Source organism: Protopterus annectens, chromosome 1.part0 (genome assembly GCF_019279795.1).
Source record: "Protopterus annectens isolate FY-2018-M chromosome 1.part0, PAN1.0, whole genome shotgun sequence".
In the NCBI taxonomy this organism is placed as follows: domain Eukaryota; kingdom Metazoa; phylum Chordata; order Ceratodontiformes; family Protopteridae; genus Protopterus; species Protopterus annectens.
In genome coordinates this window covers 1,355,839,891-1,355,864,858 of record NC_056725.1, presented here as the reverse complement: position 1 = coordinate 1,355,864,858, position 24,968 = coordinate 1,355,839,891, and the positions used below count along the sequence as shown (strand labels likewise).

Below are 24,968 nucleotides of genomic sequence, written 5' to 3'. Positions count from 1 at the left end.
AGGGTAGTTGTACACTTATGGGCATTTAGTTTTAGTCCATGATTTTAACAACAGTTATTTGTTTAGGACAGACCCTTTAGGATGATATTGGTGCCCTCTAGAAAGTTTATTTTTCTTAAAAAAAAAAAAAAAAAAAAATGCTGAAGTAGAATGCAACCTCCAAAGGTATTCAGAACCATCTGTCTATGAAAAACAGTGTCTGACAAGCACTTAGCAGTCATTAGGAAGTTGGTGAAATACCATGACAGGATAAATAATTTTTGAGGTAAATTTTTTTAATGACAACCCTCGGCACCATTAGTCCAAGTCCTTGGACACAAGATTTCACATAAAAGTGAAACTTTTTCTCACAAAAAATAATTAATTACAGGGTATTTCACTTAGAGAACCATAAACAAAAATGTCAGATTCTGAGGTAAAGCTTTTAGTGACAACCACTAAGACTGTTAAAGTCTTTAGTATAAATTTCGGACAGAAAATAAATAAATAATTTCTCCTCAAGTAATGATGAAGTGGAAGGAAATTCCTAATGGGATACTCATCTGACCAGCCTTGGAGACGCACTAGCCAACTGTCGATCACCCGAAGCCAGCATAGGAGCATGCGCTTCAGTTGCAAGAAAGTTTAGAAGTGTCGGTACCCTAGTCTCTGGTTTTGTCTTGTTACCGTCAAACAGTACAATGGTTAGGGCACATGGAATGTGCCCTAAAGCTTTGTAAGATAGTTGGTCTGATCCTGACAGGATATGTCCCATATAGCCTAGGCTACTGCAAATGTGATCTAATGAAGAAAATTAACTAGTCAAAAGAGGCCAGGCTAAACTTGAGTTGCCACTGCATTGTCCGGAATCTTATCATGTTGAGCCAGCTGTATCCTTCAGGTTACCCTGTTGTGTCACTGTCTGGCTAACTGCTTCTTCTCTGACCACTGCTTAATGGAACGAGTTTGCCTTCATTCTCTCCAAGAAAGATGAGTCCAGAAAACCTGACCATAATCAACATGGTGATCAGGAAGGAACATCTTTGAGCCTAGTTATGATTTCCATTGATGGCTTCACCAGCTGTTCAGGACCTCCAGTGGCCCTTTAGCCAAGCTTTTCCCCAACTTCCTCAAACCTTCTTGCATGCACCTAAGTTTCCAAGGTGCCATATAGACATAAACCTGCCATAGTAAAACAATTCTGATGATATCTTTCTGGAAGATTGAAATGTGTCAGGAAATTTAAGACATCACCTTTGCTTCTCCTAGTGATTGAGTAACAACCACTGGCCAGCCCAACTTGCAAGGTGACTCTCAACACATTTGCCTACTACTTCACAGAGATCTTTTTTTTTTTCAGTTACCTAACATATGAACAAATATCTACCTCTAAGTACTTTATGGGTGAAGTGGTACAACCAAAAAGAACATCTCTGACACCCTTCATCAGTGAATACTTGACAGTCTGACAAAGCTTTGGACTTAAAGACAATTATTTTAAAAGTGTCAGCTCATTAGGAGGCTGTCATTGTGAGTCATCCCCACATGCGACTCCACTCTTGAGCTCTTAAGTGACCTCTAACAGCTGCTTTTCCTCACATTACCTGAATTTGAGTAGGTTAGTTTGGATTGGAGTGGTAATCTGCTGTAGTGCCTCATTCAGTGTTTTCACTGCGAAGGTGACTTCCTGTGAAGACTCACGTGGTATCATTATTGAAGCAGTGGCTTCCATAGGAGTCCATTTGATTATACTCGCACTTGGAGTCCAAACATGTTTGAAGCCTTTCCTGAAGACATCCTGACTTTTTGTGGCTTGACTTTTTTGTTTTTGATTGTTTGGTGTACTATCACTGGATCTAAGAGTTTGGAGCATGCTGTGTCTTAACTGGAGGTTTCTGAGCCATCTTAATTAGTGTGCAGAGGTTAGAGTGAGCAGCATATCCCTTTGGCTACACTGATGGACTTTGTGGCTGAACTCTGCACTGTTAATGAAAATGAGACTTTTCTGGTATCCCTTCTTACTAATCCCTAATCTAGGGAAGCTTTGGAACTTGAGACAGAAAGAATCATGTCTCACTGACCCTGGCTTTTCTGATGAAGACATCTTGCAAATGATTTTCTGTTCCTCCGCAATGACCTTCTAGGTTGTTCCACTTGTCAACAGCTTGGTTTTATAGGCAGTGTAGAGGGCATGTCAAGAGATGGATAATAGTGCACTTATACCAAGGAGACTAGAAAAGATCTTCAAGCACCTCTGCCAAGGGGTACAATCATGGAATTATTTTTAAGTGGGTTATAGATGGTGGAACACTTATTTTGAGGGCAAGGAAGTTTGTCTCCCTACTTATTTTAGCTGTTATAGATGCTTTTACTGTTTTTCTTCCAGGTTTCAAGTATGTGAAAAGTGTGTGTGTGTGTGTGTGTGTGTGTGTGTGTGTGTGTGTGTGTGCGCGCGCACACTTGCATACATACATACACAAGTGTATGACATTTCATCTAATCACATTTTTATCTAATATGTACGTGTATGTATATATGTATATATACACACATATACATATGTACACACATATAATACTGTGTGTGTGTGTAAGTGTATATGTATATTTATACAAACACAGATATTTCTATTATAAATGCAGGCATGTTTGTGGGCTTTCATTAATGAAGTGTAGGCACTATGCTGTTATTTTCTTTATTTTTATGTGTGTGTGATTGTTTTGTCTTGACTATGGCAATGGTATTTTGTAAATGCATTCATTGTCGGATCTTATGTGAGAGTCATTCAGTCAAGTTCATAGTGCATTTCCTCTGTACAGGTAATACTAACTGTGATGCCTGTGCCTTGGCCCAGCAGTCAAGCAGCCTCAATCCTCACCACTAGCACCAGTGAAAGGCATATAGGAGGAAAGGATAACAAATACACACAGTAAAGTGCAATTTCCCTTAAGAGCACACAGAGATTACAGTCAGTCTGGGGCTGGTCGCTCCCTCGCTATCCAGGTCCCCAGTAAGACTCCCCACTGACACAGCTGTAGGGTCCAGATCTCAGCCTAGTGGGCAAGCTAAAACCTCCAGCACCCTCTCTGTCCAACCAGTGCTTCATGTCCCTCCCAAGTAGCTGACACACCCACACTTTGAGATAAGAGTTTATACAACCACACAGACACTCCTGGGGAAAGCTGGCACAGGTTCTCCAGCTGTGCCCCTTTTCTGCCCAGTCTAAAAGGTAGTACCACTTGCCACCACCCACTAATATTTATCAGCTACTCAAAGGCCCTTAAAAGGGTATCGAATTATTACTGTGCAATATTATTATCCAATTGATAGTGTAGCCCATGGCTAAAGCAATAGGAGTAGCTTTGTACAATTTTACCAAAGACCTGCAAATACTCTAAAGAGCTTAAATTACCTCTACAAAAACAGCCACAGTTGAAAAGGTTTAAAAATATTTAATAATAAATAGTCAAAACACAAGACAATACTTTTTACTACACAGTTCTAGTCAGGAGTTCAGAGATCACAGAGAAATACTTAAAATAATTCAGTAGTACAGTTCTGACATCACAGAAAAACACTTAGTCTAATCTTTCTAGTTTCTAGCTATTTCTAAGAGAAAACACAAGTCTAAGATAAACTTACATGTGGAACACAGGCAGAGTGCTGATGAGTTGGATGGTCAAGACAAAAATGCGTAATGCTCTCTGATTCTCTCTGTTTTTACAATCACATTCCTGGTTCACATTACATCATTCTTCACACTTCCCTGGGTTCTCAGGCTAACAGAAACTACATTTACATTCTTAACATCTCCTTGTGTTATCTTGCAGCTTGTTAGGAAGCAGAGCAATAAAAATACATTTGCATGTTTAAATCTAGCAATTTAACTCTTGGTTAAAACAATAGGAAGAATGTCTTCATTTAGACATTTTGGCACCATGTTTAGATCAAAGGGTCACAACTTGCTTTACTTGGTCAGCTTTCTGCCAGCAGGGTGCACTGTTACATTTTTTTGCAGTTCCACATCTAGCAGCAGTCTTTTTACCATTTAAGACAACAAGCCTGTGGTTTACATTAATATTTGCAGATGACAGAATTATCTCCAAAATTCTGTCTGGCTAGGCTGGCAGCCTTCACCTATCTTCACACTAACAAGTAATTATTTCATTCAGTGGTTGTTGGGGTTTTGATGTTGTGATGGAGGTAACAGAGCTTGCTTTGTTTACTTAACTTGCCTAAGAAATGTCCATGTGATTCATGTAACTCGTGTTTAATATATCATTTTATGTACAAATACCTATCATATGCTCTGACTTCATTCACTTTTGTCATTGCAGACCATTTATTCTGTACTGATTCTTTCATTCTAGGGTGATGTAGCCAATGAAGTTGAGACTGAACAGATAGTCCATGATGCCTCTGTAATGTCCTTCTCATCTGGAAGTTACTCTTCGTATGTTCAAGTTCGTGGTTCAGTTCCATTATATTGGTCTCAAGACATTTCCACTATGATGCCAAAGCCATTAATTAAATGTAAGTATTCCAGAGTTTTTCTTTCCTTTTGCAGGACTTTTTAGTGTCAGAGCATAAGCAAAATGTTACATTATACTTGTATTGCTTTGATTAAATTAGTTTATTAACAGGTTATTTTCACACTGGTAATGGTCCTGCTGATTAGGTATTACATTACACCATTCTTTTCCCATATGTTTTATTGTTGTACTTCTCATTGTTCTCCTGTGTAGTTCACAATTTAACAAAATTGTGTTTGGTCCTTTGTATTTAGTAAGTAAGACGCTGAATTGCTAAACTAAAGCTTTGTTGTTGAGTAACCTTACAGGAAAATATGCTGTTATCTAAATCTTGACAGTCCAAAGTATTGTGCAGAGCTTATCAGGAACATTGTAGTTTTCTTAAGTAGCAAAGAATTCATGAGTGCATTGGAGAGTTTTTGTATTACTTCTGAATATTAAAGTGTTGAGTTATTCACTTTGGTTATCTTGTTGCCTCCAAAAGGGACCTTTTGTTCCTATTGATGATTATGAAAGTTAAAACATGACTACTCAGAGAGGCAGTGCATTCACTGATCATGGCAAGCAAGATAGCAGGCAGAGCTGGACTGTGCAAACAACAGTAAATGTAAGTCACTGCACCATACCTGGCAACCTCTTAGAGCAAGAAACCTGGACAAAGCCATATATAAAGTGGGACAAAGTCCCAAAAATAGGGACAATTTTTAAATATTGCTTTTACAGACAGAAAGTTGATAGAATAACAGGTTTTGCATTAGCATGAATTTTCTGGAGGGTATGGAGTCTGAAACTCAAATTTCTGTCATTATTTTCTAACTTCAAAGTTTAATGATTTGCCAGAAACCCACAATTGTATGAAAAAGTGATCAAAAATATGAGGCTAAGGTCTATACAGTTGAGAGGTATATGTTCATAGGTTCATACTAGGCTATCTGCCCTGAGGCAATTATAAGCCTAGCCCGATTCTGTATGGCTTACGCCACCCCTTGATTTGAGTATACTGTGCCCTTTTTAAGGTTTAGTTTACTGTGCCTGTGTCTAATAGTGACACGGGAGTAACCCCTGGGACAAACCTACGATCCCCCATCCACCTATCGAGATTCTTCTTGAAGAGATTCAGTAAGGTGCTCTGCCTCACATGAAGTGGAATTCTATTCCAGAGCGAAGGGAGCCTCTGGGTTATGAACCTGTCCCTGCAGCAAGTTCTATTTATTTCTGTGATGAGGTTCAAGTCCCTCGAACATGTAGCTCTAAGGGATTTAGATTTACTGAGGTGGAGCATGTCCAATAATTCTGGATTTGACATAGCTTTGTATGTCAGGCATAGATCGCCTCGAAGTAGGCGGTATGCAACTGAGTAGAGCTGGAGTTTTTTTAACCGAGCAGCATATGGCAACTGTTTGAGACCCTTGATCCTCTTGGTGAGATACTTTTGGCGTCTTTCTAATTGCTGCAGGTGTCGGGTAAGGTACATCCCAAAAGGGGCATTGTATTCTATGATGGGCCTGATGAGGGATGAATAAAGGGGCACGATTACCTCTCTTGATCTAGATGTGAAACCCTTCATGATGAGGTGGGCTATGTAGAAGGTCTTTCTAACCACTTTGGCAATGTGGTTTTCAAAGGAGAGATTGCTATCAACTTGGGTCCCCAGGTCCCTAATAACTTTCTATGTACTTAATGGGTTTCCGCCTATGTGGTAATTTGTGGGCATATTGTTTTTGCCAGAGGGTATGACTATACATTTTTTGACATTTAGCTTTAAACCATGGCGCTGGCACCAGTTATCTGTCTCTGTGATTCCTTTTTGAAGGATGTTTGTGTCAGCTGGAGAGTTGATTATGGCGCCCAGTTTGCAGTCGTCTGCGAACTTGGTGAGCCATAGTCCTCCCACATTTGCCTGTACCTCGGAAAAGTATATACTGAACAAGAGTGGTCCCAGGACAGAACCCTGTGGGACGCCACTTGTGACTGGTTTCGAGTCTGACATGGCTCCAGCAACTCTCACTCTGTGGGTTCTGTCTTTGAGCCAGTTTGCAACCCATCTTGTGACATAGGGGTTTATATTTAAGCTGGATAGCTTATCTATGATGCCCAAGTGGGGTATTGTGTCAAATGCCTTTGCAAGGTCCAGATAGGCTGTGTGGACTACCTTCCCTTCATCTATGGCTTTGGTGACTGTTTCGAAGAAGTCAACCAGGTTCAAAAGGCAGGATCTGCCCTTGACAAAGCCGAACTGGGTAGGATCTAGTTTCTGTAGGTCCCCAATGTCTTTGTTTATGAGATCCATGATGATCCTTTCCATAGCCTTGCAGACTAAGCTAATCAGGCTTATGGGGCGATAGTTTCCAGGGTCCGTAGAGGCTCCACCTTTGTGGAGTGGGACCACTGTTGCTGTATGCCATTCTGTGGGCACATATCCTGTAGTGAGGCTGAGATTGTATAGCTGTTTTATTTGAGGGATTAGTTCCTCTTGTAGTTCATGTAGGACGCAACCTGGGATGCCATCTGCTCCCATGGAAGCAGTGTTTTTTGCTTTGGAGAGGGCAGCCTTCACCTGAGCATCAGAGATGTTTGGGAAGCAGCCCTCTGCTGGGATAGATACTTGCTCTTTTGGGGGGGAGGTGGTGGAGAAGTTTGCACTGAACCTGTCTGCCAGGATATTGGCGATGTCTGTGGGTTCAGTGTATTTTTTGTCATTTAGAATCAGCTCAGAACAAGTCTGGGAGTTGCATCCCAGGTTTCTAACATAACTGAAAAAAGCCTTATGATTGTCTTTGGTGTCCTGTGCAATTTTTCTCTCAAAGCTGGCCTAGGAGGATTTTATGAGGGATCGTAATTTTTTGCTAGTACTGATCAGAGATGCCTTCCCTATTAGGGATTTTGCTCCATCATGTAGTATCTTCCTCCTCCTGTTGTACAGTTTATTTATGGCAGGGGTCCACCAGACTGGACGCCTGCCTTTGGATGATTGGGTCTTAGTTTTGTTTGGGATAGCATGATCCATGCATTCCTGGAGATGTCCATAGAATGTGTTTATATAGGATTCTGCAGTTTGGGCCGTATTTTCCACTGGCCCTGGGGCCTTGAAGGATTCCACTTCAGTTTTGAGAAGTCAGAAGTTCACTTTTGAGAAGTTTTTTACTGTGGATTTCTGGGCTGGGGGTGGGGTCGGGATGTGGACATCCAGTGAAATTAATTTATGGTCTGATCTTACCAATGAGGGATATACTTCTGGTGTGGAGCATAGAGTTGGTAATGATCAGGTCTAGTATGTTGTCCCCTCTTGTGGGAGTGGTGACTAGTTGTTCCATAGCATTTGAGTTTATAATTTCCAGGAACCTTTGGGCTAAGGTGCTGGGGCTTCAGTAGTGCTCCCAGTCAATGTTTGGGTAGTTGAAGTCACCCAATATAATGGTGTTTGGAGAGATCTTCATGTTCTCCATTGTTTTCAGGAAAGCCGAGTGGGATTCCTGACTTTGAGAGGGTAGGATGCTATAAACTGAAAAGCAGTCTTGCTAACTGTTAGTTGCACATGGATGGTCTCCGATACTTCGTGCAATGCCACTAACCTGGAGGTGTGGATATCCTTGATAAATATGGAAACTCCCCCACCTTTTGTGGTTCGGTCTGGGTTTTGGGGCCGAAAAGCATGGTATGAGGTATAGCCTGGTAGTGCTGGGGTGCTCTCTGGAGCCTTGAACCAAGTTTCTGTCACTGCACAGATATCGATGTTCTCAATACTGAGGAGAGCTTCGAGTGCGTGCATCTTGAGGTTAAGACTTCTGGCGTTTAGCAGCATTACCCTTAGTTTCTTGTTTCTTGTGCTGTCTATGGGGGTGGGTTTGACTTTTGAGCCTTGCCTAAAAACGGCACTATGGGGGTGGCAAGAGCCTTTGCCAATATCCAAAAGCCCAGTGGTGACAGGTGCAAGCTGTCCCTAGCGAAGCAACATGGCTTGTCGAACATGTCATCCCAGGCTGACGGACACTGGATCCCCTTTGAATGACACCAAAATTTTAGCCAATTGTTAAAATCGATCATTTTGTCTTTGTACTGTGGCATCATTGTAGGTGAGGGTAAGATGCTGCTCAAGGTCAGGGTCATACCAGCCTGGGCTACATGATCAGAGAGCTCCTCTATGTCTCTTTTCATGTAGTCCAGGGAGGTACGTCTCAGGTCATTCACACCAGCATGTACAATGACTGAGTCATATTTGTATTTGCTTTGGAGTGACCCGAGTGCTTGCGTTATGTGGCGGATCCTAGCACCCGACAGGCAGCTCACCATGACCTTCTCTTTATTCAGCCTGGTGAGCGGGACGTCAGTGTGTCTGACAATAGAGTCACGTATTACAAGAGTATCAGGTGTGTTATTCAGCCTTAAGGGCTGTGGCTGCTTGGCACACTGACTTTGTGGGCTATGTGTTGTGCGTGTTTTGTTTTGAGGTAATGTTTGCTTGGCTGTCTGCTTTGGAGGTCTCTGTTGCTTAGGTAGATTTTTATTTAGAGCCTCCGAGTATGTTTTTGTGTATTTATGTGTTTGGTTCGCTGATGTGGTGGGACTATGTGATACTGGAATTGTGTTGTGTGAGGTTACCTTCTCCTCTTGACTGGTTACACCAGTTTTGAGATGAGAGAGCTCAGCCTCCAGTTTGGCTAAATAGTTGCATCTCTCACATATATTTGAACCTGTTTGGAGGAGGAGAGGGTTGTCCGTGTAGATGAGACAGTTGTAACATTGCCTCAAAATTCCCAGATTCACCAGCTGGACTGGAGAGGAAACCATTGACTGACATTTGGACATGCTAGAGTAATATAGGGAAACTGAATTTAAAACGGACCAATAGGGGACAGGGTAATCGTAGAGAGTATAAGAGTAAGTAGTGCTTATGGTTTAATACTGCTAACTTGTAGGATTACTTAATTGGACCAGTGAAGGGCCTTAGAATGAGAATATGGTGTTTAAATTGAGAGATAGAGCAGTTCTAAGGGAAAAAGTGAAGAGCAGACTTTGTGGAACCAGGAATAGTTTAAACCCAATTAGGCGGCGCTGCCCGCTGTTGCGCTATGCACAAAACCGCGCAAAAGAGGGTTTTAAGAGAGGAAGATGAAGGAATTTTGGAATTGACCCAAAATGGCCAATAAAACTACAGTTTCAAATCAGTAACCACTCCCACAGGGGCAGGCAGGCTGCTCAGTGTTTTTCACTGCCACTGATCAACAGAGAGACTTCCCTTTAGCCCAAGCAAAAAATGGCCTCACAGAAACTTACAAACAGTTCAAGAACAGCAAGCCTGTAACTGAACTTTTTTAAATCTCAGAAAAGTGGGAAAAAAGCAAGATTTTTTTTTTTGTTTTTTTATTTTTTTCAGAGAGAGCGGAGGTTCACAAGTATTATACACTGCACTATTTACTGGTAGTGTGCTCATCACTAATAAACTTGAGCAGCAGAGCACAGTGCCAGACAAAAATCAATAAGGATCTGGTAGAACTGAAGCCATTAGTTTAGATGTTACACTGGGTCTATATTAATTCATTAAATGATCTTATCATCGAACAGCATTTAATCAGAAATGCCGTTCATCGAACCCCCACATCCCCCGCTAATTATATATACCAACCCGAAGATCTCACTACAGTGGGGAAAGGGCAAATTTCCTAATCTCTACCGTAATGCACTCTCATTCAGAACAGTTTGATGAACGGCATGTTTGATGAAATGGTGTTGAATGATCCGATCTTTTGATGAATTAATAGGGACCGTTACACCAGGCAGAGCAAGGAGTGGTGAACAGAATGAAATCTAAGAGAGTAATAAAAACTTACTAGAGTTAAAGATAAAAAGAGAAGGACATTTCCAGGCAAAGAGAATGTCAGGGAGTAAGAATACTAGGATTGTCTGAATAGTCTTAAGAGGTAATAAGATTATGAAAATAAGAAATAAAATGATGTGTCTAAACGTTTGGAAGTAATATTTCTGATGTAACAGAGAAAGTGAGTTACTGGGAAGCAAAGGATGGATGCAACTAAAGGATCATGGGTGAACTGTTACTGTATAAAGGTAGATGGACATAAAAATGTATTGTTTGAGGTAGCATTAGCTAAACCAAAGGTTGACAGAAGTAAATGGACATCTCTGGAATATTGGTAATCAGTGGTTCATTCCTTGATGTAGACAGCTGTATCTGTATATGAAATAACTAATGATAGTAACTTGTCTACCTGGTATCCGAGTAAAGAGCATTAAAATATATGTACATCTCTGTCTTAGTATGAAACGGGTGTATAAGAGAATGTCCTTCCATATCACTATTGCAGTATTCCTTACATAAGGGATCTTCTGCCAAGGACAGCCCAATGTCTGACCACTATACCAAAATCGAGTTTACAGGCATCATACATCGCAAGGCGTAGGGCATAAACGGGACATACAGATGCACATACCTCAGAACAACTTTGCTGCCAGTCTGAACACCATCATTCAATGTTGGTCTGTACTCTCTTCTTCTGTGCTGGTTATTGAGGCATCTTCAGATAACTGCTCTGTTGGGGTTCTTTCTTATCTTGACTGTTATTTTAGTATTTTTGGTTTACATGTCATCCAGAAATGGAAAATGTCTGTGTGGGAGGCAGATTCCCCATAAAAATCATCAAAAACAGTGTCTCTTCTGTTTGGGTGCTTCTCACAACCATACACAGTGTTCCATTTGCTAAGTGTTTGTCCCTCACACCCCAGGTAGTTGTCTCTATCCCTTGTCTGTTTAACTAGAAAACCAATGCTTAAAGTTGTTAGTGCAAGGTGCTATGGCAGAATCTTCCCATCTCGCATGTTGGCTACTGGTCAAGAAAAAGGCCAAAAAACTCAGGTTTGATTTGGCTTTGTTCTGCCACCCCTGGACATCTCTCTCAAAGCTGGGGAAAGTCCGAAGGATTGTCCAGTTGTTGCTTCAGATTCCTGTGCCATGACCCCGTTGGAGGCCAGCATGGATCCAACTTCTTGTACATCCTCGGAGGCTTTTCAAGCATCTGTTCCAGACACTGAGGTGGAACCTCATCTGATTATATCTGAGGGACTGAGAGGAATTCTGCAGATTCTAGTTCAGGAGGAGATTTCTCTTATTCTGGTTGAATGTTGGCAAGGGTCCAACCCTCTTAGGGTTTTTCATATGGATGTCCCACAAAAGAAACAAACATATTTTCACTGCTGTTAAAGATCCCCATTGTGAATGGCAGGATGTTACTTTGGGATTCTTCAGTGCTTTAATGGCTCTAAAGCCTCCTCAAAGAGTCTCTGTGCCTGTCCCTCCCTGGTCCTTTATTCCGCTTAAGAGACATAGGGAGCAAAAGTCTTCTGATGAGGGTCTGGATTCTGTGGAAGAGTCCTTGGCATATTCGTTTAGATCCCTTTTCCCTTGGACTATGGACCTGATGAAGAGGATTCTATCAATCCAGATTCTCCTTTAGAAGAATTTTCCTTTGGGGATACTATTTCATGTATGATGTAATTTTTCAAGTGGGATTGTTCTCAGGTTTCAGATATTCAGAACAGGTATTATGAATTCCTCCAAATGGAGTCCCCCAAACCCTGTGCTGTTCTTCCCATACTGGCTGACCTCCTAGATACCTTTTCAGCAGTCTCTGTGGCCCCTGATTCTCATTCTCTAGCTCCTAAGAAATTTGACAGATTTTACAAGGTGCCACATGATTGTAAATTTCTGTATGTCTATCTGCTGTCATTTTCATTTGCTCCTCAATTGATGGGTCTTGGATCTGACCTTAGATCCAGCTTGGCTGCATTTACTATACTGTAGAATCCAACTCTTTGAGATTCTCCCTTTACCCATAATGCCCCAGTCACTCTGCAGTACTTCTTTTGCCAACTTATTGCTACAGATGATGATCCTTCTCATAGTTCTTTGGGCTGTAGTTTTTTGCTGTAAGTGTTACTTTTTTGTAATTTTTCTTACAGTTTCACCTTTCCTAATCACTTCTTCTTTCCTTACCATAGTTTTTCAGTTTTCTATCATATTAGGATTAGTGCTTATTTTTCTCTCCTGTTTCTACCTTTAGTAGTTCTCTGTACTGTTGTTGGTACTTTCTTTCTTTCTTTCTCTTTCTTCCTACCCTTCAGAGTGTAATCCTTTTTCTACCATTGTTGGTGGTTTTCTGTGTAAAAAAAAAAAAAAAAAAAACTAGCTTAATTTTTTTTTCTAACTCTGTTAGCCCATTTCCCTTTACTGGGTTTAAGAAATCCACTTCTTGTAGTCACAAGATCCCTAAAACTGATGCCCACAGGGAGTGTGTTTATTGTCTCGGTGTGGCCCATTTAAACTCTGAATGTGCGATTTGTGCTGGTTTTAACTCTAGGGTCCTTAGTAGCTGGTGTAACAAACTGGTTCTAAAGGGTTTGTTACCTTCTTCTTTTTCTCTTTCAGGGGCTCAAACCCCTGCAAAATCACTTAAGGCCTCTTCGAGGCAGAAGAATCCAGGAAGTGGTCTTCCACCTGCTCTCCAAAATCAGTTGAACTTCAGAGCCTCCTATCAAAGTACAGCAAAAATCAGATCAGACACACTTGGATCTGAAACTTAAGCATTCAAATCCGACTCCCTTGGATCCAACACTTACCAAGTATAAGTCTCAGAGGACCTGGTCCCCCAGGTTCTCTCCAGATCCTATCTCTCCTCAACTCCAGTCTCCCTTCCTAAAAGAGACCCCAATGAGTGAGTTTCGGCCCCAGTCTACTACTACTTCCATCAGGTCCTTCAGGAGCCTTTCTAAAGTTGAAGTGGATAGGATGATGATGAGGTTCTTCAGAGCTCAGATTCAGATGGAGCTTATCCTGGCTCCATCTCCCATCAGATCTATGAGCCTTCCTTCTGTTTTCCACACTGTAATTTCTCCTTCCCTAATCCAACTTGCAATTTCGGAGCCTTCTGATCCAAGAATACTGTGTGTGTCTGCGTCAGATTGGGAGACAGCTAAGTCTTCAGTTGCATCCTTGACTTGTTCAGTGCTAATCCACTTTGGAACAGGATATGAGTATCAGAGCTGAGACGTCAGTGCCAGGTACAGGGGGGGTTTGCTTCGATTCTGTGGTTGTCAGTCCCATCCCTGTCCCTTGGGGCTTCAGCATATAACATCTCAGGTCTGACTCCCCCTTAAGGGAAGGGAATTGGGCTGGGTTGGGGATGCTGGCATCTAGGGCTTTGGTGCTTGTGCAGCCAGCTATGGCTTCTCGTGGTCCTTCTACTTTTGAGATGGTGGAGAGGAGAGGGTCTTCTCTCATCCGAGAGACATGACTACTCTTCCTTCTTTACATCCTACAGCACTGCCACTATTGAGTCTGAGCTCTGATCCTCACAGACCTATCACACAGGACAGCCAACCCTGTTCAGCATCCAGACAGTCCCCCTCCAGGGCTTTCCTGTCTTTTCAGACACCTCTCCAGACCATCCCACTGGGAGGTTCTCTGGAAGAGAATGTGCAAGAGAGGACACATAGACTCCCCTCAAGAGTCGCTCACACTGACTTTATTGCTCCTCTGGATAATTATGCCTTGTTTGGACCTTCAGCTGCTAACCTGTTCAAATCATTGCAGGAAAAGTGTAAGGAACTGCAGGAATTGAAACATATTTTTGTTTCCCCAGTATCCACGTGCCAAAGAAATTACCCTGCAAAACCTGTATTTGTGGGTAGACATTCCCGTCACACACAACCCAGAATAAAAAAGAGTGACAGGAGACCACAGCAACCTAAGACCCCACCTGCAACTCTGCCACCTAAGCGTCCTTTTCCAGACAAGCCATCCTCTGTTTCACTGCTTTCCCCCTCCCACCCACATTCCACTTTCTCAGCACCTTCCCCTATCCCAACCAGCCTGGGAAAGCATAACTTAGGATGCCTGGGTCCTATCAGTTGTTCAAAAAGGCTACTTCATGGTGTGGGATCAACTACCCTCCTTCAGGGGCATCCCTTAACCTCCCAGGGAACAACTTGCCTTTTTCCCAGAGATTCTGTTAGAATTATTGAACCAAGGGACCATCCAGAGTGTCCCCAAAAACCAAATAGGCAAAGGATTTTATTCCAGGCTGTTCTTAGTGCCCAGGAAGGAAGGTTCCTGGAGACCCATCCTTAACCTTTCCCATCTCAATACCTTCCTAAGATTGCCCACTTTCCACATGCTGACCTTCCAGAGTCTGTTCCTACTCATTCTGCCTTAAGACTTCATAATTACCCTAGATATCAAATATGCATATCTGCACATTCCCATCCATCCCAACTACAGGGAGTCTTTATGCTTCTCTGTATCATTATGGCATTTTCAATTCTGGGCCATGCTTTTGGACTTTCTACCACACCAAGAGTCTTTACCAAATGTCTTGCTCCTGTGATTGCCCACTGCAGACTCCAGGGAATACACATCTTTCCTTGTCTGGATGTCTTTCTCCTTCTAGCTACCTCCACAGAGGAGTTGGAATGAAATATTGCCTTAACCATCAGTCTTCTTCAAAGTCTGGGGTTCACCACAAACTTAAAAAATCAGTTCTCACCCTTTCACAGGATCAAATCTTCCTGGGGCGCAAGATGTAAACAGATCTTATGAGGGTCTCTCTTTCCCCACAAAAGGTACAGAACCTCATCTCTTACTTCCAACACATTCTTCTGTTTTACCCCATTACAGCCAGAGAGTTCCTCAGGGTCATGGGCCTCATGACATCCACCATTCCCATGCTTCCCTTAGCAAAACTCCTCATGAGAAAATGGCAATGGTATCTAAAATCATTTTGGATGTAACACCAGCACCCCTTAGAATTCTTCATTCTCCTAATCCCCTGTCTTTAGAAGGGACTTCAGAGGTTTATACATCAAGTGACACTCAACCCAGGACTACCCTTATACCCTCCTGGTCCCCACCAAGAGATCTGCACAGACACCTCAGACATAGTTTGGAGAGCAGCCTTCGGCCACCTAAAAGTAAAAGGGATCTGGTCTTCCTCTCAATTGAAGGAAAACATTAGTGTAAGGGAGATGAGGTTGCTGCTATTGGCTATAAAGACTTACCACCCCTTATTCCAACCAGGACCTCAGAAACTCTTCATAGACAATATGACATTCCTGTGGTATGTGAAAATATTGGGGGGGGGGGCACCAAATCCTATCTATTATGCAGACTGTCTATTCAGGCTTCGGAGCTGGCAGTAAAATTCCAGGTAATCCTTCAGGCAGTATACATCCCATCCTTTCTAAATTGTATGGCAGATTACTTGACCAGGTCCCTAACACCATCCAATAAATGGATGCTTCAAAGGGATGTTTTTCTAGACATCTGTCCACCAATGGGGTACTCCTCAAACAGACCTTTTTGCTTCCCCCATGAACAGACAACTTCCACAGTTTTGTGCCAGAGAGCCCCACCCTCTGGTCTGTAAAGTGGGCGTCTTTTCTTTCCCTTGGAAAGGGATGTTTCCATATACATTCCCTCCCCTTCCCCTCATACCAAATGTCCCATCTAAAATTCATCAGGACAAACCAAAAATCTTGCTGGTGACTCCCTTTTGGCCAAGACAGCACTGGTTCCCTCTCCTATTGCGTTTAGCCAAGGGCAGTCATCACAAGTTACCTCACACAGTGGACCTCCTCACACAAGACAAAAGGACCATCAATCATCCCCACTTGGTGACTCTTCAGTTGACCCTGTGGGTGATAGGGTACTAATCCCCTTCAGACACCTGTTATCTGAGGACGTGCTCACAGTCCTGCAGGAGGCCAAGAAACCAAAATACCAGAAAATCTTACTTGGCAAAATGGAAGAGATTTTAAATCTTGTGTCTGAAGCGAAATCAGGACCCATTAATAGTGGAAATTCCCCTGGTTTTGGCTTATTTGTGTGAATTGCTTAATGCTGGTTTGACTTGCTCTTTAGTAAGAGCTCATTTGTCAGCCATATTTGCCTGTCTGCCTTTATTTCTCCCCCTAGCTAGCAGATCTGAGGCAAAACAATTTCTTAGACATCCAACACATTAGGCCTCCCAGGAAACCTGTTAACCCTGCCTGCGACCGTAATTTTGTTTTAAAAAAGTTGACTCTCCCACCCTTTAAGCCAGCTTCCTCAGCTTCTCTGCAGTACTGTTCCTGGAAAACTGTGTTACTTCTAGCATTAACTTCAGCAGGACAAGTGTCTGTGCTGTAGGCCCTTATGGTATCTCCACCCTTTCAGGTCTTCCACAAAAACAGGGTCTCCCTGGGCACAAACCCTTAATTTATGCCTAAGGTAGTCAATGACCAATCTTAAATCAGTCCATACACTTTCCAACCTTTTTCCCTTCTCCCCAGAACTCTAGTGAGAGGGTCCTCCATACTTTAGATGTCCACGGACAACTTCAATTTTATTTGGCTAAGACCAAGGCTATTGGAAAGTCAGATCAGCTTTTTGTTTCTTACCACCCCAGGGCTCTGGGGTGAACTGTGTCCAAGCAGACTATTTCCGGCTGGATTTTCAAGACTATTTCCTTATGTTAACACTCATCATGGTAATACTCTCCATTCCCCTGTTAGGGCTCATTCCACCTGGGCTGTTGCCTCATCTGGGGCCTTTTTCAATGGTTTGGACACTCAATTCTTAAAGCAGCTACATGGACCACAGTCGATACCTTCACCAAACACTATAAATTAGATGTACTTTTTAAATCTACAGCAGGGTTTGTCAGATCCACACTGCAGGGCTTCCTAGAAAACTCCTCAGCTACTCCCTCCTCCCTTACTTCATGAGCTTTGGTATTCTCCCTCATGTAATGAATACTGCAACAGATGAATAGAAGGACATAGAATACTTGTGTAAAATCTTACTATAAGTCCTTCTCTTCACTGTTGCAATATTCTTATCCCTACTTCCTTCTCCCTGGCCTTGCTTCTTCTTGGATGATTCTTACCCTGCTCCCTTAGGCTGGCATTCCTCCCGGGACAGTCATTTCTGAGGATGGTGCACTCCTACATCACTTTTATGGCCAATGTATGTTTGCAGCTTACGTACGATGTACTACGCACCCTATAGGAGTGAATTATTTTCTATACTGGCTGACATTGGGTCACCTATGGTTGGGAACTCCCTCACATTGTGAATACTGCAACAGAGAAGAAAAGGACCTCTATCTTTATGGAAAGATTTTACACAACTATTCTTTCTGTAAGTCCCACTTTCCTTTCCGAACCTCACAAGGGGATATCTTCCCCCAGAGGTGTGTGAGGGGGTTCAAATGGAAGACTATTCTCACTGCAGAGTAGGCCTGCAAAATCAGGGTTTCAGAGACTCCTTCTCAGATAAATCTTTTCAGCGCTCCTGAAAGGTTGCCCAACCGCTCATCTCTGGAGGCAGTCGGGGGGTTCTTGTTTCTGCACCCAAACGCCTGGGCATCAATCACAAAAGATACTTGGGTGTGGAAAGTCATATACAGAGGTTATTTCATACCATTTTCACAACTTCCCCCAAGCAAAAGTAAAAGGCTCCCTGAAATTCCACCGAGTCAGAGGGTGGCAGCAGCTCAAGAAATTCAAAAACTGCTAGACAAAAGACTCATTCACGTGGTCCCACCATACCAGAAAGGATTCAGAATGTACTCAAGATTCTTTTTAGTGCCATAGAAAACAGGAGACCTGAGACAAATTCTGGACCTCAGCAAACTGAATCAGTTTGTAAAGAACTCAAAGTTCCAAATAGTCATGGTTGAGTCCATTCTGCCATTTCTGCAAAAGGTCGAATGGATGCGCTACATTGATCTTCAAGAAGCATACTATCATATCAAAAGGAACAGATGCTCTTGAAGATACCTGCACATTCGGCTGGGGGGCCAGTCACTGTCAGTTCAGAGCCCTGCCCTTTGGTCTCACCACAGCCTTAAGGGTGTTTACCAGATGTATGGTTGTGGCAGCAGCTCACTTGAGACTGCTAGGATTCTGAGTGTTTCCGTAACTTGACAACTTGCTCCTCAGCACCCCATCCAGGCATCTTCTTGAGAAATCCAGGGACTACTTGCTCCAGTTATGTCAGTCCCTAGGCATCTCAGTCAACCTTTGCAAGTCGCATCTTTGAGCTGTTCAAAGCCTGGAGTTCATAGGTGTTCATTTGGACACAGTCTTTCAAATAGCCTCCCTTTTACCGAACAAAGTAGGGACCATCAGGTGTCAAGTGCCAGGGGTGTAGCTAGGATTTTCAAATTTGTACTCACAGCTCTCAAACTGCTACCCCCTCCCCAGCCAAGCTACGGCCATTCTCATAATTCACGGTTCGCTCTTTTAGTGTCGATGAAGAGGCATCCGCTGTAATGCCTCTTCAGTAATATAATATAAATTCACTCAAACTCGGTTCCTTGAATTGAAAATTAACCTGAAGTGTCAGTTCTTTGAAAAATGCAGCATGGTAGTTGGGGTAGAGAATCTATGCTTTTGTTTTCTGTAACTAAGGTACAGGTTTTGAGCTTGAGTAAATTACTAACCACCTGCTACCCCTAACTAGGATGTTTCATTCACACACACACCCCTACCTACCTCTTAGTGCAAGAAATATGGACAAAGCCTAAAATAAACAGGGACAGATATTAAATAATGCTCTCGTGAACTTAGAAAGTTGCTAGAATAACAGGATTTGTGCTAGTATGAGAAGGTTGCTAGTACAGGATTTGTGCTAGTATGAATTTTTCTAAAGGACATGAAGTCGGAAACTCAAATGTCTGTCATTATTTAGCAACTTCAGCCTTCAATGATTTTCTAGAAAATCACAAAATTTATGAGGAACAGACAAAAAATATGGGGCAAAAATCAGGACATTCTGCAAAATTTGGGCAGTTGAGAGGTATGCTACCTACCTACCACACACACACACACACACACACACACACACACACACACACAACACACACCTCTCAACCTCTTAGAGCGACAAACTCATAAATAAAACTGAGGCAAAGGCCCAAAAATAAGGACATTTTTTTTAAATATTGCTCTTATAAACTTAGAAAGATAATAGAATAGTAGTAGGTCTTGCATTAGTGCAAATTTTCTGAAAGGTATGAAATCTGAAACTCAAATGTCTGCCATTATTTTCTAACTTCAGTCTTTAACAATTCGCCACTAATTTTCCAGAAAAACACAATTTTATGAAAAACGGACCAAAAATGTGATGCAAAAATATAAAATTGCCAGACAATACAGCTGGGAACCTGTCAAAGAAGGAACACCATTTTAATATGAGCACAGTTAACTTAGAGCAGCTGACAAAATTAGTGAATCTACATGCATTTCTGAAATAAAAGTAATGTATAACTCTGATCATTACAGTTCTTTATAAAAGTAAAGTAAACCCTCCACGTTTTCTTCCAAAATTGCTGTTTTGCGGAGAGATTATTAGGGGGAGAGCAACATTTTGAGCCAAAACTGGGGACAGTTGAGAGGTTTGGATATTCCTAATTCTATAAAGCGATTTATTTGCACATACCTGTCAACCTCTTAATGCAGGAAATCTGGACAAGGCCAAATATATTGGGGGAACATACAAACAGTACTAAAAATTGACCTTGTATAAACTTAAGACAGTTGCTAGAATATCAGGTCTTGCTTTAGCATGCATTTTTCTGAAGATTATGACATCTGAAACTTAACGTCGGTCATTATTTAGTGACTTCATTCCTAAATGATTTGCCAGAAAAAGTTTTATTTTGCATTTTACAGTACGGACACCAATAAATATCTGCTAAACAAAGCAATGCAGTCTCACAATGAAACTAGACTTAGCATTAAAACTTCTCTGCCCTTGAAACTCACATTCATTTGAAACAGCATTGAAACCCACATTCAAAGAAAATTTTGCCAGTGGCAGATAAAGATTAACTTTGGGCTGTTTTCAAATCATAGGCCCCTTGCACATGAAACATACATGTGCTCTTTGATACACCTTCCATCATAAAAGTCTACTCAAACTTCTACAGTCCACCAGTATCAGTAAATATGCACAATCTCTGAACTAGTAAAAGCCATTTACATAATTCCACATTAGAGAAATCTGTAACTAATGAAGAGGCTGTTGCTAACAAACAACTTTATATTTCATGGTTTTATCTACAAATAATGTGCCTGTTGCCCTTGAGGAATAAATTGCCTATGTTGCATTAAAAACAATGATACACTAGTAATATTGCAGTAGGGAATGGATGGCAAACTGATAACAGGTTCATAGTTACTACTAGATATCTTCACCAAAACAGACTACAGCATCCACCCCTCTTTACAACACAGTACAGTATCAGCAATGCATCTACCTACTGTGGGAGAAGAACCCTTCTGCATCAAAAGCAAGTACACTACCTGTTGTGCTATTAACAGTACAAGCAGACTCTGCATAAGCAGCACTAAACTTAAGTTCCCCTGCAGCTCTCAGCTCCTTGTAAAATGTTGACACTCAGCTGTATCTCTGAACTTTGCAGCACAAGAAATCTGGAAAAAGCCAACATTTATTGGGGGGGGGGGGCAAAAGCCAAAAACCAGGGACACATTTTAAACATTGCTTGTATAATTTTGAAAAGTTGCTATAATAAAATGCTGTGTTATCACCATGCATGTCTTAAACCCAGAACCATATGCACTATAGTCAGTGCAACATACCACTATGCTAAATCAGCAGTTTGAAAAATAGGAAGACAAACTTAATGGCTATCATTTAGATAGCTCTCAACCTCTTAGCACAAAAAACCTGGACAAACAAAGCCAATAATGAGGGAATACAAATTCAGTTCTTACTTCACACCTTAGCACAAAAAATTTGGACCAACATCAAAAACAATAATGGGAGAAATACAACTTCAGTTCTCACCATAGCTTACAACCATTAAAAAAGCAAATCTGAACAAAGTTCAGAAATGGTGGTGGTTAGGGACTTTAGGCTGTTCTTACCCTGAAGCAAAGGTACAGGGTTTGAGCTGAACACCTATAGCCAGCAGGTGTGTTATGTGGGGGCATTTACACACACACACACACACACACACACACACACACACACACACACTTCATTTGCGAGAGAGATTGTAAACACACACACTTCATTTGCGAGAGAGATTGAAAACACACACTCCATTTGTCCGATAATCCATTTACACACACTTACTTCAATTGCGATAATCCTTTTGCGAGAGAGATTCCCGCTCACACACACACAAATTTACTTCATTTGTGAGAGAGATTGTAAACACCCCCCCCCCCCATTTGCGAGAGAGATTGTAACAGATTCTGTTGTGTAAAGCATTGAATCCTAAACATAATCTGTCCCTTATAAAAAGGTAATGAATGGAAAATGAGTCCAGTGATTTAAGTCTGTCAGAATTGTTAAGATTTTAAACATCACATAGGTGTATAGTATATATTTTTTTTATTTTCCCAAGGAGAATTAAGTCAACCTCCAAGTAGGAGCAAAACATATCATTTGACTCAGTAACTGACCTAACTTAAATTACAAATAATTTGTAAATAAAGCAGTTGATCTAGATTGCAAACTTGGACACATACTTTTATGACTTTATATCTGACCACTGAAGCATTGGCTTTAAAATTTAGTTTGGCACAACACAGAACTAAGATATTTACATAAGGAAGGACTCCCAAAATAAGTGTTCTCTAATAAGATGTAATGACTGGTTTTTAGGGGCCCAAAAATCATGACATGGCATTTACTTAGACTGAAGTTAATTCCATTCCTATTCAGCCATTTTACTTTACTAGAAAGGTGGTTGATGAACCTATTATAATCAGTGTCATTACTAGAAACTGATCCTAACTTGATATTTCCATATTTGGCAGTCAAAATACTTTTATGTGTAGCAGAAAGGAAAATGTCATGTTGAAAAGTGCCAGACCTAAACAGATTTCCCATGAGGAACCCATGAGTAAACATCAGCCCAGTGTGAACATAGCTGCCATAAATCACCGTTCAGAAAGTCATTAACTAATCCAGTCTAATATAAAGTTATTATTACCATGTTTCATCATGCATTCTATAATACTTTAATGTGTCACACTATCAAATGCTTCGGAAAGAGCTACATATACCATAATAACATCTAGTCCATTATCCACAGCCCTGTAAAAATGATCATAAAAATTGAGTAGGCAAATAAAAGTAGAACAATTTTTCATAGAGCCATGTTGATAGAAATATATCATAGCACCATAATGGGGATTACCATCAAGTAAGTTCAAAAGGCATTTTTTGAAACATTTGCAGAACAAGGAAGTTAGAGTGACAGGGTGGTAATTGTCCACAATACAACTCCCATTTTCATAAAGTGGAATGATATTTACCTTTTTCCAAAGCATTTTGCAAGAGAGTGTTAAAATAATACTTGAGCCAAGATGCTTAAATAATAAACAAGATTTCTTATTTGGCACACTGACACTGTTAACATTTTTTATTTTCCTTAAGGAAGCACTAACCATGTTTTCAGTAATATAAGGACAAACTAAAGAATCTGAACAATGATGGGTGTTATCTTGAGAAGTCAGTGAGTTCAAGATGTCCATACTAACAGTTCAAGTTGGAGCCAGAAGGTTGGCACTGGTAACAGTTCAAGTTGGAGCCAGAAGGTTGGCACTGGTAAACAAGTTAACAAAGTGCTTGGGGAATAAAAATAAAAGAACATTAGCCATATCAACAGGTTTGCTTACTAAAGTACTACTGTTAGAGAAAGAGGACATACACATATGAGTGTAACAGTCATGAACAGGGTGTGTATAACTGTAGAAAATTTTAGGATTCTTGTTGCAAGAAACAAGATTTTCTTCATAACTTAGCTTGCATTTATGAATGACTGATTTCAAGATTCTGCAAGCTGCATTGAAGCTAGTTTTGATTGTTATCAGTGTAAGATGTTCAGAGAAAACTGACTTAGTCAACAGAAAGGACTCATTGATGAAAAAAATATGAAAAATAGGTAAAACATCAAAATATGTAGCGTCCATTTATTAAGGCATTTCATTCTGTTAAAGCACAAACACACAAGATAAGTTTTACATTAGACATAGCCTGGGACTATGAGAATGAACTACTACTAACAAATGCATCATAAAGGATGCTTTGTTTAGCACTCTAAGTGAATAAATAGCTTAATTAATATAGGTAGTCATAAGCCTCTCCACAGCATAAGGGAATAAAGTTCTGACTTTGTTGCAGATGTGTTCAAATTATGGGTTAGGCACATATGGGAGATGACAGGGAAGGATGCAAGTGAGTGGCTGTTGCCAGCTTACTCATCCTGGGGAGGAGCCATCTCTGGCTCACTACATGAGTAACACCTAACAGAAACACTAGGTGTTTACTTAGAGGAGCTTCAGCCCACAAGCCCCCCCGATGTAATGTGCAAGATGCACTGTGAGCTAAGAGAACAACTATAGTAAGTTTCACCATGCTACTGCATGGAAGGGGTGCTCTGCTGGGGGACACAGTAAGCCCACTCCCTTCTACATAACTCTTTTGTCACAAGTGGATGAGCTCGTTGGTGATTCCCATGGAAGAACAAAGCTCTTGTCTGCCTAAGAATCCCTGGCTTCCACAAGTATGGAATAAATGAGCTAATTTGGAGCAAACAGAATAGCCATCAGGCTTGGTCCTGCGGGCTGCAAAAAAAAAAAAAAAAAAAAAAACAGAACAGTGCTCATATGTTAGAATTTGCCTGAATAATGCTTAAATTAAGTGCACTTGTATATGTACAGTTTTATCATTCTTTATACATAAAAGGTTTTTTAAAATATTTATAAGTTTCTTTCCCCAAGTCTATAATATATATATATATATATATATATATATATATATATATATATATATATATATATATGTTTCTTTCTCATACTGGAACTTGAATTTGGTTCCCACAGGACAGTAGGAAGAAACTGCAAAACATGAATTGTAGTATGTTACACTTAGCTTACTGGTTCAAGGTGATGTCCACCTGAAAGTATAATGGAAACCTGTTTCTAAATGGATTAGGTGAACAGCTTGATTGAGCTGTTAGATTCCTATTGGCTATTGCAAATGTTATTTGAGAAATTCCAAAGACAGTGTGGTACTATGAAAAAAGCCAGTGTCTTACTTTTATTTATTTATTTTTAGCCAATTGTGCTTGTCTTTCAGACTACTCTTTTTTTCTGAAATCAACTTTGTCTCTAAAATCTGATGCAGCTTTGGTGTTCTTATCCTCTTGTTTAGTAAATAGAAGACTCCTTGTCAGCCTGTAATAGAAACCAGATTTCATACTTTAAATTCTCATCTCACTGATATGGCCTTGTAAATATTTCATGTAAAATTACATAGTAAGAACTCATCTGTTGGGAGGGATATTGTGTAATATAGCAATAACCCATGCCTGGGTGTGGGTAATGCTGGATTTACTCACGGTTGGCGTGGTTTGGTCCCGAGGGCGA

At 41.0% G+C, this 24,968-nt stretch overlaps 1 protein-coding gene across 4 annotated transcripts in view; it reads left to right on the top strand.

The window, feature by feature from the left end:
* The window catches only part of FIG4 (FIG4 phosphoinositide 5-phosphatase), a 3,828,182-nt gene that overhangs the window by 1,427,528 nt on the left and 2,375,686 nt on the right, over positions 1–24,968 (top strand). For all 4 annotated transcript variants that reach the window (XM_044066775.1, XM_044066785.1, XM_044066766.1 and 1 more), the window contains exon 10: positions 4,350–4,512. In XM_044066775.1, coding sequence (XP_043922710.1) covers positions 4,350–4,512 — 163 coding nt within the window. The remainder of the gene's footprint in view (positions 1–4,349; positions 4,513–24,968) is intronic.